Here is a 14,708-nt window from a genome sequence, read left to right on the forward strand (position 1 = left end):
ATCTGACCTGGGCCCAGGTCAAGGCAAAAGCGAGCAGCCGCCTTAAGTAAGAACAGATTACTTTCGTCCCCCTCGACGAGCGTCAATTTTGACACAAAATTGAGTTATAACAGACGTGGAATACAGCTCAATCAAACGTACTTTTCGTCAAGTAACGAAATTTTCACTCTCGAAGCACTTAATTTTACATGACGCGTTTGTTTACGTCTCATCCTTTATGTCAAAGATGGATTCCGTCCCGTGTAAAATGAGTTATACAACCAAATACTAATCTGACGAATACAGAAAAAAAAGTTCAATATTATACCCAAACAGTTGAATGGTCCGCGTGTTGTGCAATATTACCAACCGGTGGAAGCTAACAATTTTTAAATTGGCTCACTACTTGACTAGCCTATTTGGTCCCAATTACATCTAATAAGCGTACCCTATTCTAGTCGAAATTCTACACGGGAAAAAAAGAGTTCCCATATTCGTGAACCACAGCCGTGAACCATAGTTCACGGTGTATATTTGAGAAAATTTTGTTCTGGATAGCTGGCCGTGATTTTTAGTTCACGGTCCGTTCCCGTTTTCGGGAACGGATTTTTTTCCGAGTAGTATTTTTTTTCTTTGATTTGTTTTCCGTCGATCTTGTTTTCCGTGCTGAGCACCAATGCTATCGACGCCAGGGAGGCAGCTCCCACACCTGGACCCTACCTTTCGACCCATCCACTCATGAACCGGGGACCAACGGCTTTACTTCCCTTCCGAAGGAAGGCATGATCAGAGATGTTATGCCTCAGAACATCCCGGCGGCGCCGACTGGGATTGAACCCAGGCCTGCTGGGGTGAGAAGTAATCACGCTTACCACTACACCACCGGCACCACTGAAATTCTAGTACACTCTACTCAAAACTGAAATCCATAAAAAATGACAAAATGATACATTCCTGTCTAAGATCATTGCACACAAAATCAACTTTGTTTAATTCAAAACAAAAATACTAGCCCACCTGGTGGCTGGTGGCACAAGCTTCTAAGAAAATTCAATTACATCAGCGAACCACATTATTTTAATTGATTTCTTCGCCAGTTAGTCGTCTGTCACTTCGTTTGTGCTTGTGCGGAAACGGAATTAAAAAACTCATCCAAGAACTATGGTAAGTGATCCAGTTATGGCACTAGTACTCCAGTTTTTGGCCCTAGGGTCTTATTTGAAATAATTCAATTGATTTGTTGTCTTCGATATAAGCCTCAATTTGTGTTCTAACTTACATGAAAAAAAAAATAGTTGAAGAATGAAAAAGTCTCTCACTTAGTCTACTACAAGAAGGAAGGCATTTTTCACCGATAGGTAGTTTGATCAGAGCTTTCTTTTAATTCATGCAAAACTAAATCTAAATTTTATTGATTGAAATTCCATCAAGAATATGATTTTTTTTCTCTGTCTTGAAATGTCCTAAAATTCCTGGTACAAATCAATGCAAAATATAAAAAAGAACATCCTGGACAATGCCCCGAATGACATTCTAAACCTCACTATATTGTTTCACGTACGAACACACACTCAAAATTTCCGTAATGCATTCTCGAGTCTCCATCCATCGTCAGTCTGTGGCGTCCGTCGTGTAAATTATCCACCACAAAAGCCAGTCTATATATAGACCGGCGTCGACCGACGACTATCACTGTGACGGCGAGAAGAATTACGCATCCCTGCTGTTGCTGAATGCCTTTCGAACAGCCGCCGCGCGCTGCACAGTTCGTGACACATTCCAGCGAAGGCCAACTGCTGCGTCGATCGTTGGTTACTTACCTATAGAAGTAGATGTAGGTCCTACACATTGTGCACTTTCCAGCATCGTCACTCGCTTTTGGCGCATATTTGTTTTTCAGCCTTGGGGCGTTCCTTCTATGGGCAAGACGGGATGACCAAATCGGGCCTTAGCCATAATCGTTTCAACCGGCCCGTTAGCTACGATCGATGGTGCTTGGCTGTAGTTGGTAGGAGATCAGTTTGCACCCAAGTCTCGATCGTTTAGGAACCCAGCCGAATGTACACAAATCACGTTCTTTTTGGGGGTTACTGTGCCTCGGTCATTTGCATAGTAAATCATCATCCTGCTCTGCCAGGGAGTAGCTAGGGTATCCGTGAAAAATCATCACCGAACGGAGAGTGTGGAGAGTGTGAGAATTTACTGAAGAAGAAGAGCGATCCTCGGAGCGAAATTTTCTCGAAAAATATCTGGCAGGAATCGACTTTCTTTCGAGGAAATCTCGCTCGCGCATTTGGCTTTCGAACGTCAACCACGGCAGACGCAGCAGTTTCAGTACGTGCGGTTTCAATTTTCCGTTCGGTGTCCTACCAGCAGATCTTGCGGCGACCGAGACAGACATTTTGATCGTTGGCGACAAATTTCTTCGCTTTCTGAACTGTCAAGATCACAATTAATCAGATTGGGATTTACGATTTTCGGTTTATTTTTCTGAACTGTGTTGCCATTCGTGCGTGTGATTTCGACGGGGCGGTTGTGAATTGGTATGGTTGATGTAGGAAACTACTGAAGCTGAACCTCTGTGCTTGTGTGTCGATCGCTGGTTCAGGAAATCAATAGCGACCATCGAAAGTGTGGTGCATCTGTTCAAGTGAGGGCAGTTTTGTGGATGCTCGAAGCATACATATATTTCTATAGTAGTGAGATATTCAAAACGAACCACGAATAGAATACAGTCCTGATTCGACCCAAAACGGTAAACGTGTATTTGTTCAGAAAAGATAATAAAAGTCGGAATTTACGACTTCAATGACCAACAGCGGTAGAAGAAAGGAAAACTGTTCAAATGAGAAAATAACTTCACCACCGACGACGACGACGACGACGACGACGAAGACTTCGTAGTCAACAGAGGCGGGGGAAAACACCGAGCAGGCGATCGAGCGGTGGCGGGTGTTGAAAAGTGAAAAGTGACCTTTGGCTCTCGGTGGCAGCTGGGAAAATTCCGTCCCGTGTTTCGAAACGTGTCGTCGCAGTAGCCGAGGCGAAGCAAGTGGAAAACCGACGCATTCTGCGCGTTCGGGGCAAGACAAACATAAAAAAAAGTAAACAACCAAGAAGGGTCCAAGATGATCAAGGTCGACGAAAACTATCCCGTACAAGGTAAAATAACACAGTATTTATAATAGCGGTAAGGTGTGAATTTAATTTGATTGCTTTATGGGTTCGGTAAAAGAGGAAAGGGAGAGCTCACAGGGTGATCTCGCTTTTCCACGGCGAATATCATTAATTAGAGATGGAAATTTAGCCGTAAATGAGCTCTGTTTGGGTGTGCTTAATTGGGCGAAGACGATTCCATCAGGTGAAACTGTGTCGAGAAGGGTGGGAGTCCGTATCGAATGGTTCGTTTCGTTCGTTAGTGGAGGATTTGTGATGGAGTGATTGATCTCAAATGGGGTGATTGACGGGAAATAAGTTCGTTGAGTAGGTTTCGACACGTTACTTTGGTCGTTCTCTCAAGTATTTTACCAGAAAATCGCTATTTTCAAAAACCATTCGTACGGTAATGAGTTTGTTTTGATATGTGACTATTCATACGAGAGAGTGAGTGGAACTTTTATGTGAGCGAGCTGTTGTTTTGGTCCTTTCGCTTTGTCGTTTTGTTTCACATTCCACGCGCCACTTTGTTTAATGTGATACGACAGAGTGCACAAATCACCGTCAATATGGCTGACTTTTACTAGCACTTCAAATTTTTTAGAGGGTATCTCGGATATTATTTCGATTTCAAGCATTAAATTTGCATCACTATATTTGCTGCGCTGCAGTAAACATGCGAAAGATTTTTTTAACAACCCGTAAGATTTTTAAAACTCCGTAATCTAGATATTTGTTTCAAGTCCGTTATCTTCAAAATTCATCCAGATGTAAAATTTAATTTTTTCCATTGCTTGTGATCTCGATATTTAGTCATAGACTTATCACAAATTGTCTAAGGTGTCGAAAAACAATGTTGGTCCCAATATTCTGACTTTTTACTTCGTGATCATAAAAGTTTTCCAAGCCTAATTTGTTGAAAAATGGTCAAAGAAAGTTTTAAAGCTCTAGATATTTTTTTCAAAGACCAGAATGTTAAAAAAATATCCTGATTGTCTTAGTGTTTAGTATTTGTCCAAACATTGAAAAAAGATCAAATTGCGGACACTTGAGTTCATTTCTAAGCTCATCAAATTGTACTTTTTACAAGCCGGAATCAGTATTCACTCGGCTGTCAACAGAAGCAGACCACTCTCAATGTGTGTCACGTGATGGTCTGTTTACTCGGCAGCTTGTGTGGTCCTCCTCATTATTATTCATCAGCAGTTCTTTCGGTCGATGCGTCGTCGACTTTGGAAAACAACCGTTTCGTGATCGATGTGTGAGAGCTGACCATTTTTTGCATCCATTGCTGCAATGGAAGCGATCTGCCCCCCGTTGGCGATACTGCCATACAATGAAACTACTGGAAGCGGCTTCCGTTCTGATGGAGGAGGCTTATTGGATAGTGGAAGAAAAAATGTTTATTGTGTTGTACCTTTTGACTATAGTTTTAAGTTGTATTGTACAGTGAACAAGAATCCTGGGCTGTGTAAAGTTAATTCGATGGAGCCCAGACTTACTTCCACTCACTTGCTATAAAAAATGTTTTTCCGAATTATGAAAACATTAGATGTTATAATGATAATTAGTATTTGTTAGTTACAAGAAGAGGTCGTAAGTATGTGTTTGAATCATAAAACCTGTCAATTTCGCTTTCAGAGCGTCACAATCAGCGATCTTATGATTCGCAAAGGTTCACTCAGAGTGAGTGCTCACGATTCGTTCAATCGCTGATTGTGACGCACTGAAAGCAATATTGACAGGTTTTATGTAGCAAACACATTCTTCACGATGCCTTCTTATAACTTACAAGTACTATTTATCATAATTAAATCTAATGTTTTCATAATTCGGAAGAACATTTTTTTTTATAGGAAGTGAGGGGAAGGTAACTAATGAACTAACGCATCGGAACAAACCTAGTATTAATTTGTGCACGGTGAAATGATTGATATTATTGATCTTTTCTGATCGACAGAACTGAAATGGGCGATTACGACGAAGTACCGTTCTACCCTAGTTGTTCAACCACCAGCCAAGATTCCTAAAATCTATTTATTCAAAGTGCTGAAAAAATAGTCCACTGCTCAATTTTGAGATACACTATAAGCCCAAGATCATGAAATGTTTTGTATGTTTCAGAAGCATTTAAATATTTCTAGGACTGTAAACATACATTCTATCGAACTTTATTCCAGGACGCGCTAATTTCTTAATTTGTTTGCCTTAAAAATCGCGAGTTTCTAAGTGAAAAAAATCCAATAATTCTAAAATTTATCTTAGAATCATATAAATTTTTTATTGCTCGAGATTTTAAATCATAGCCGTAAGTTAAATTTGCACTGTCCGTAATCTTTTCAAGTGGGAACACATTGGATAATTTATCTCGTTATAGAATAATGAGAATTTTTCTTAGCTGCGATCTATATAAGTAGGCTAGGTCTCAGAGCTATGAATAATTGTCTATGTTTATATTGTCTCAAAATTATCACAGTTTGTCTAAGTCTGAGACGCCTTAATTTTCCCTAAATTCAAGATTTCGTGATAAACTTCTATGTTCAGTCTTTCACAGCCCTATATGTCACCGCGAGGCAAATTATTTAAAACCAAAACCATCAGATAACCACATAGTTGCATCTCGTTTGCTTAGCCATAAAGGGTGAACACGAAATTATTGCGACACCGAAAATGTCATGCCAATTTTCTTATAATGTTTAGAATCAAACCAAAATTTTAGGGTAGTTTTATACATATATTTACTTCAAAAATCAAAAGAAAAGTAGCCTTGAGTGTAAAATTGAACGCATTTTCGCTTGATGCCCTCCATCAAAGTCTTTACAGTGTCATCCGGTACCAGTTTCTCAGTTTATTTTCCATTTTCTTAACATGTCCTTCTCGTCTTTGACTGTCTTCTTGCTCTTCCGAAGTTCCCGCTTCATTATTGCCCAGTACTGCTCCACCGGGCGCAGCTCCGGACAGTTTGGCGGATTCATGTCCTTTGGAACAAAATGGACAGAATTGGCCTCATACCACTCCAGGACACTTTTAGAATAGTGACATGATGCCAAATCTGGCCAAAATAGCGGAGCTTCGTCGTGCTGCTGCAAAAACGGCAAAAGGCGCTTCTCGAGGCACTCAGATTTGTAGATCTCGCCATTTACTGTGCCCTTTGTCACGAAAGGCTCACTCTTCAGTCCGCAAGAGCAGATGGCCTGTCAAATGAGATATTTGGAGGCGAACTTCGACATTTTCTTCTTCTTAAATTTGTCGTCCACATCGAACTTGCTCTTGCCGGTGAAAAACTCCAACCCCGGAATTTGCTTAAAATCGGCTTTTATATAAGTTTCGTCGTCCATCACACAGCAGCCAAATTTTGTCAGCAACTTCTCGTAGAGCTTCCGTGCCCGAGTTTTAGCCGTCGATTGTTGCCGCTCATCGAGGTTTGGGAAGTTCTGTACCTTGTATGTATGTAGTCCAGCTCTATTCTTTGCATTCTGGACGTAGCTCTGCGACATGCCGATCTTTTTAGCCAAATCACGGCTTGAGACGTTGGGATTTGCTTTAATCATCCGCTTCACCATTCCCTCCGTCTTTTTGTTCTCCGGTCCCGGTTTTCTTCCAGCTCTTTTGCCGTGGTCCAACGTCAACCGCTTCAACAATCTGGAGACGGTTGAATGGTGAATGTTCAACATTTTTCCCAACTGCCGGTGCGACAGGGCCTCATAGCCTAGTCAGTAAAGGCACGGTATTACCAAGCCGGAGGCGGCGGGTTCGATTCCCGGTCCGGTCGAGGGAATCTTTCGGGTTGGAAATTTTCTTGACTTCCCTGGGCATAGAGTATCATTGTGCTTGCCACACAATATACAAATTCATGCATTGGTAATTGGCATCGAAAGCTCTCAATTAATAACTGTGGAAGTGCATTTAGAACACTAAGTTGAGAGCACGCAATAAGCTAATATGCGCTAAGCAATAAGCTTGAAATGCGAATAAGAAGAAGAAGAAGACGGTGCGACAGGTCAGGAAATTCCAGGTGTTTGGAAAGAATTTGTTCTCTCAACTCGCGTTGGTTCACCTCCATTTTCGTTGAATCGAAAAACACGACTTCGAGTTTGACAGCATGTACACAATACACATCAATGAGAAAGTGTACAAAATTTGGTTGATTTTTACCCAATGGTAAAAAAGTTATGTCCTGTTGAATGTGTCGCAATAATTTCGTGCTCGCCCTTTAACTGACGTCGATACCAAGGCCAAGAAAATGAAATGAAAAGCAGGGAAAAGGGAACGACGGCTCGTTTTACATAATCTTACTGCAGTATTTACTTAGGAATATGTATGCGTTCAAGGGATAAACACGCCATTGCACGGCATGTTTGCGCATCTAGATTAAGTTGAGCTTTCCCTCTCTGTTTATCTTTAAGGTGGTTCGCTGTAAGATCCTTAGTCTTCGCTACCACTTAGAAAATTTAAGTTCACAAACATCAGCTTCCACGATACGTACCACAATGAAACTGTTACTCCACGTTTGCTGTACTGCAGCATACATGCAGTAGCAATTCCAGGTGAAATGGGACACTAATTCCCTAGATTTATGTAATTGAAAATTCGAGGTGGAAGTGCATTTATAACTTAGGTGACGGTCATTTGCGGACTCTACAGGGAATCACCTTAACGAAGGATACAGTTATAATGTTTAAACGTTACAAATGTTCTCATTCTTATTCGTAGAGCCATATCAGATCTCAGTTACAAAAAGAAAGAAATTTACAAAATAACCGAGAAATCCCAGAACTGAGAGGGCATAGTATATAAGGTCTAAACAACACAAATTTACCGTTTCAAGGGTGATTGGAATCCTAGCTAATAGAATAGTCAAATTAGTCAAAAGTCCGGTATTGAAAGGGATATGTAAAACCCTGGACAAACAAAGTAAAAGTTTTACAAAATTATAAGTTGCCAATGCAACACGTAGACGTAAGATCACTTTGTACAACATTTTGGAATAAAATTAAGTTTCGTAGGTTACTCCAGATTCCTCTTTTTAGAATCCGAAAGAACTTTTGGCGTAGAAGTGAAAACTTCTCTTCTTAACCGGAGTAAAAAGTAGCTCCAAGAATCAAAAACAGTGTTTGATCTAGTAAGCGAAAGACTCTCCCCAACCGGAGCTTTTGGCCGCGACACGATATTATTTCTAATAGCCAATTCGCGAACTGAATCTAAAATCAACTTAGGAAATGGTTTGGCCTAAAAATAATCGAGGTAGAAAAATGAGTGCTGTGTGAAACGTGTATTTAATACCTACGCCTGTAAGCATGCGCGTATCGTATCGTATAGTAAATCGATTTGAGATGTTAAACAAAGTTGTGTTGCATAGCATTACCACAGACAAACAGACATAACGCTATTGAATATTTTTCAATATAAAACATCGTTGCTAAAACACTACCGCCATCTGTTGAGTAAACTGTGATGGGTAGTACGGTGAACAGATGGCGGTAGTGTGTAAACGTCAAACGCAAGGGTTATTGCCTATGTGCGCCACAGGTGACGGTACTACCATATCAAAACAAATATTGACTTTTAAATGCGTGTTCGATGAGCAAATTGTAACAAGTGTAAGTGTTGCGTCCAAGATTGGTGAGATTAATCGCATTTAGTTTTCGTATATTTAGTTATAAAATTCCAAGAAAAAGTTTAAATGTTCGTAAAAGGTAAAACGGTCCAGAATCCCCACGAGCGCAGCCAGTAGGAGACACTTCCCTATAAACTGTAGAACAATGCCACTAGCCACCACCAGAGCACGCTGTGTGCAGTCATGAATGGACGTCCATAGGGGTGGCGTAATCGGGGTCATTGCGTGGAGAATTCGTGGCACGTACGACGGTTCAACGGTCATGGTTCGGGGTCATCGTCCACCAAGAGGCACAGTCATAGGCCTGGTGATCATTATAGACTACGGTCACATAACGAAAGTCAAAGCTAAAAATTAATAGTTTGAAGGTGAAAACTAAAGCTAAAGTGCTAAAGTGAGCTAAGTTGGAAGTTTGAAGAAGTGTAGAGGAAGTTGCCACGTATCATTGGACAGCCAGGACCACGCGGTTTTACCGTAACATTTGTGAACTCAATGTATTTTTCCGGAGTCGACCACGCCAATCGCCGGTAGTGTGTCCGAATCGCAGTTCGAGAATCTGATCCCTTAGCTACAGTGTACGCCACCAATCCAGGCAAGTCAACTTACCCTTGTGGTTCGTTGAAACCTCGAGTCCGTTACCATACTCGAGGGGCGTACGGGACAGGTAGAGGCGTCCACCCCTGGCCCAAGAAGAGGAACGACGACGACGGCAGTGGCAGGCGAAGGGGCTCCGAAGACATAAGAAGAGTAATGCTAGCACAAGGTAGGAGTAGACATCTAAGGAAGTGGGAGACCGTCCGTGAAGTGAGTGTCATCAAAACGAATAAAGTGGGAGTTTGTCTTAAGTGAACTTTGAGTGTTTTCTTGGTTCGCGGAATTATCACGAGCGTGTGCCGACCCTGAGGCTTGGAGACGGGGGTCTCATCAAAGCTGGGAGTAACACCGCAAACAAAGTTCATGGTTTGGCCAAATTTGAGCAATTTTTGAATTATTAACAAGCAAATGAATAGTTTTGAACCGTGTTGGGGACCTCAACTAGAGCAAAGTAAAAAAACAACCTGATATCATCTAGATAACTTGGCTTGTTATTCCAAATATCATTTTGTTTTCAGTTGTTATCGCATAACTAATTAAGTTATCAACCTTGACTAATTTGGCTATCAGTTATCTAATTTCGAATTGTACCAGACATATATTATTTGGATTCCTTCCTGAACAGATAGTGATCTTCATAAAAAATACCTGGTAAACCAGAAGTCTTGAACATACATCCTCAGGGCTTAATGGAAATCTTATGCAAATGATTATACAGTCACTTCTCCCTAATTCGATATTGATGGAACCAATGAGTTGGGGAGGATATCAAGTTAGAGAGTTAAATTTGGGAATTTTATATGGAGAGATTGATCCAATTAGCTTGAATTTCCATCGAGTTGGGATGAAATAGAGTAAAGGATAGTTCACTGTATATTCAGAGAATTTTATGGAGATGTTTGATTACTGATTTTGACTTGTAATTGTCCAACAAGTCAAAATCAGTAGGATCTTCCGAATGAAACCCGATAGACCATAAATCTTATATTTAACAAAAAATCAATTCATTGATTACCTGAAAAATTTTATGAGAATTCTGAGAATATGTGAGCATCGATATTTCAATTGTTGGAGATCTTCAAAATAATACGTGATACACCTGAAGTCTTGAAAACAGCAATATCTGGCAAGGTTGCAAATACTCATTTCAGCTAAAACAATGTCTTTTTTTTTTTTTTAATTATGAAATAATTAGATGCCATGATCATATTTTGAATTGTTAGGATACAAGAAGAGGTCACAAAGAATGTGTTTGACATATTAAACCTTCAAAGAGTTTTTATGTTACTTCATACGCGAAGTTAGCGATTTTCAGAGTTGGTTGAAAATGCTAACATGAAGCTTTAGTGCGATGATTTATTAGCTAGAGAATGATCTTTAGAAGAGGGTAGGTGGATAGTTCCGTTAGAGCACGGCAGTATGAAAATTGAATAGAAGTTGAAAATGAGCGAAGGGCGAATCACTGTCGCATTAATGGCCCTTCGCTCATTTTCAACTTCTATTCAATTTTCATACTGCCGTGCTCTAACGGAACTATCCACCTACCCTCTTCTAAAGATCATTCTCTAGCTAATAAATCATCACACTAAAGCTTCATGTTAGCATTTCCAACCAACTCTGATATTAAACCTGTTTATTTCACTTCATGAGAGTCACAATCAGCGATTATTCATACACTCACTCACTCACTCAAAGATCAGCAAATCGCTGATTGTGACTCATAGAAAGCAAAATTTACATGTTTCATGTTTCAAACGCATACTTTGTAACATCTTCTTGTAAGTTACAAGTAAAACATGATACCATCTTTTGGTTTTATTATTCCGCAAAATATTATTTTAGCCATATATCTGGAGTATTTTATGGAGAATTTTGATCTTACAACGTGACATTATGAGAAAATATCTGAGAGAAATGATTTGAATTGATGGACAGTTAAAAATCTTCAGAAAAAACCTAAAGTCTTGAACATTTAAACCTAAAACCTAAAGTCTTCGAACATCTAGACCTTCCAGAAGTCATTTGTTCAAGATTTCAGCTTGATCAGCTATTATTCTGAACAGTGTTGGAAAAATCATTTTCAAAAAAAAGTTCTATTACACCTCATTGCAGAGATAAATCCCAAAGGCACTTCTCACAAAAGTTCGCGAACGAGAGATGTTAAAAAGTTCATAAAAGCGCAGAGCGAGAGAAATTTTCATTTCGTATCGCGAAAGATCTTTCGTCTCTTCATCTCACATCATTTCACACGTACTCGTGATTCGAACCAACCTAATATCCCCTCAGCTTTGTGCTCTTTCTCCAGCGAGTAAAGGTAGGCGATGATCACGCGAGAGTGTCTGTTTGTTTTCTTCTCGTTCTCCGATATTTTTCACATCCTTGTTTGCCGCGGAGAGTTTTGTTTGCTGTCATTTTGGATACGCGTTTTATCGCCGTAGAAGGTTTGTTGATCAGATAAAGTGATTTTTCAAGTGTTGCAATCATGGAAAGCAAAATAACTCAAAAATTGGTAACTAAAAATGCTTTGGAAAGAACGGGAAACTTGTTCCATCGCATTGCCGTGCAAAACTGTGATTACTCACAGTGCAATAAAATAAATCAATTTTCTGCGCCACATCCGTAGCCAGCATCCGGAAACATTTTCGATACTGGATTTGCCTCTCACTCCCGGTAAAAGAGAGCACACGGATGAATCCCCGCAATCCTCACTGCCGAAAAGAGGAAAAAAAGTTGAAATAGTTTTAAAAACAAACAGGACGCAGGTTATGCTTGGGACGCTGCAGCTAGCTACGACGAATTTCTTAAGATCTCTAACTGCTTAAGATCACATTTCCCAGTTATTCTCAGGTTGTTCAAAAATTATTCCAAAGCCAGGTGATCATACATCTCCAAAAACTCCTTATGATATTTGTTCAAGACTTCAGTGATCAGGTGTATAACAATTCACAACACACACTACTCTCAGATATTTTCTCAACATACCAAACAAATATTCAAAAGGCCTCCAGCTGATCAGAGATCTCCAAAAAGTTATCAAAATATTTGTTCAAGGCTTCAGCTTGATCAAGTACTATTTTGAAGATCTCCAACTGCACAACAATTGAAATCGCAACTCTCAGATATTTTCTCAACATTCCAGGTTACTATGAAATTATTCAAATGACCTCCAGGTGATCATAGATCTCCAAAAAATCTTTAAGATATCTTATAAAGACTTCAGCGTGAACAGGTATCATTCTGAAAATCTTCAACTGTCCAACAATTCAAATCGCATCTTCCAGATATTCTCTCATCATACAGGTTGCTCGGAAATTATTCAAATTATTCAAAGGTTTCCAAATTCCACTGTCAACAATTCAAATCGTGGGCCGTATGAATAAAAAGTGTATTTATATGACCTCATATCTCCCTTGGATTTTTCAAGATACCAGGTTGCTCAGACATTATTCAAAAGACCTCCAAATGGTCATAGATCTATCCTTAATATATTTGTTTTAGACTTCAGCTTGATCAGGTATGATTCGGAAGATCTTCAATTGCTCATCAATTCAGATCACATCTCCAAGATATTCTCAACGATTCCAGGTTTCTCAGAAATAATTTAAATAACACCAAGTGAAAACTTCTGGATGTTTTTTTTTTCAAAATTTCGGATTGATTAGGTATTATTCTAAAGATATCCAAGTACTCCATAATCCATATCGCATCACTCAAATTTTCTCTCATATGGAGCACGGTAGCTTAGAAATTATTCCAAAGTTCTTCATATGATTTAAAATCTGCATAAAGTCGTCTGGATATGATTTCAAGACTTCACGTTGGTCAGGTACTATTGCACTGAAGATATCAAACTATTAATTGAATTCACATATCTCGGCTATTCTCTTATGATGCAAGGTGTCACCGAAACGTGGTGATCACAAATCTTTATTTTCTGGACTTCTGGAAATCATTTTAATCGTTTATTCTAAAAATCTTCAATTATGCAACAATTCCAATCAAATTTTCAACTATGCAATGAGTCACTTGGAATCTCAGGAAGGTATGGTATGGTCACCTCAGGATGCCTTCGGTATCTTACCTTTCTACATCACTCTACCGAACAGAAATTGGCTTAAAATGGTTAAAATGCATCAATGGTTGTTGCATTTACCCTATGCTTCTTGTTTTTGCTTACTCAGGTCCAATACTTTCCGCAAAAGCTTGTTAAGACCAAGGGACTGGCACGCAGCCATCTTTTCGTAGCCAGCATAAAAAAGTTAAAACAAAGCAATCCAAGGTAGGCCCAAGCGTGGGCCCGCAGTTATGCTCGCTACGGCTACTTGTTATTAGTAGAGATAGTGGTGCCACTTTCCAAAACATTGGGGAGTTGCGAAACAGTCAGAGTAGCTTCGGGAACATTAGAGTTGATCAAAAAACCTCAGATCAGTTCAATTAACTTCAAGAAAATTGCAGTAATTTTACAAAAGGTCTGAGAACCGCAGGAAATTTCCGAGACCAGAAAAGATCAGAAAAGCTTTGATGATTTTCAGGATTATTGCGTGGTCCTAAGGGAAGTTCCATAAATATCATGGAAATTGTTGAAACGTTAGAGAACTCTTGAAAACTTTGAAAATGCATTTTAATTAGCTTCAGAAAATTTCTGGAACTGAGTGTTCGCGCACGAAGCGAACGTTGGTAAACCCGTAGAACACTTTTCACACATGACAAACCCACCCTTGCTAACCCCGAGACGACCGTGCGTAATCGGTCCCTCACCTACTAACGCCCTTGTCCATATAACACGCACTGCTCACCCGAGAGACAACTTGGAATTCCGCTTGAATGGTATTTTACGAGTAATGGACATGTCCCAACACACCGCCAAGGACCGAATGCAAGGAAACCTGTCTGCTGAGACGCTGATTGGTTCTTTTCCAGGAGATCATCACTGCAGCGAGAAGTAGGAAGAGTATAAAGGAAAATGAGTCTGCGCGCAGCACGTCTTAAGGGACGAATGACCCTTTAGCTGGGTATAGACAGAGCAAATCCATTTATCAAGTCAGTTAACTGACTTGAACGCGAGTTGAACGTGTAAACCATGCCATTCAACTGACTTGATCAACTCACTTGAATTGAAAAAAAGTTGAACCAGGCTCAACTTTTCAAGCCAATTGAATTCAACTGAGTTGATAATTTGACTTGCCTAGTCTAAACCCAGCTTTAAGGTTAAAATACCTCTAAATTAAACACACACACACGCAGCGCGTCTTTGTTGTTTTGAATACCGAACCGGAAACATTAAACCACCGCGGTGCACCGTATTAGATTGAATTGTCGTTGCGCTTTTTATTCACCTGCACAGCCAAAACAAATTAGCCTT

General features: G+C 39.9%; 1 protein-coding gene across 2 annotated transcripts in view; it reads left to right on the forward strand.

Moving 5' to 3' along the window:
- Nucleotides 1–1,998: 1,998 nt before the first annotated feature.
- The window catches only part of LOC135708446 (myosin light chain kinase, smooth muscle-like), a 109,870-nt gene continuing 97,160 nt past the window's right edge, over nucleotides 1,999–14,708 (forward strand). For both annotated transcript variants that reach the window (XR_010518295.1, XM_065230563.1), the window contains exon 1: nucleotides 1,999–3,141. Coding sequence is in view for 1 of the 2 variants with exons in the window: in XM_065230563.1 (XP_065086635.1) it covers nucleotides 3,108–3,141 (34 nt within the window). In the remaining variant the exon portion in view is untranslated. The remainder of the gene's footprint in view (nucleotides 3,142–14,708) is intronic.

Source organism: Ochlerotatus camptorhynchus, unplaced genomic scaffold, assembly GCF_037179485.1.
Source record: "Ochlerotatus camptorhynchus isolate MF236.1 unplaced genomic scaffold, CSIRO-AGI_Acam_v1.1 ptg000330l, whole genome shotgun sequence".
Lineage (NCBI taxonomy): Eukaryota > Metazoa > Arthropoda > Insecta > Diptera > Culicidae > Ochlerotatus > Ochlerotatus camptorhynchus.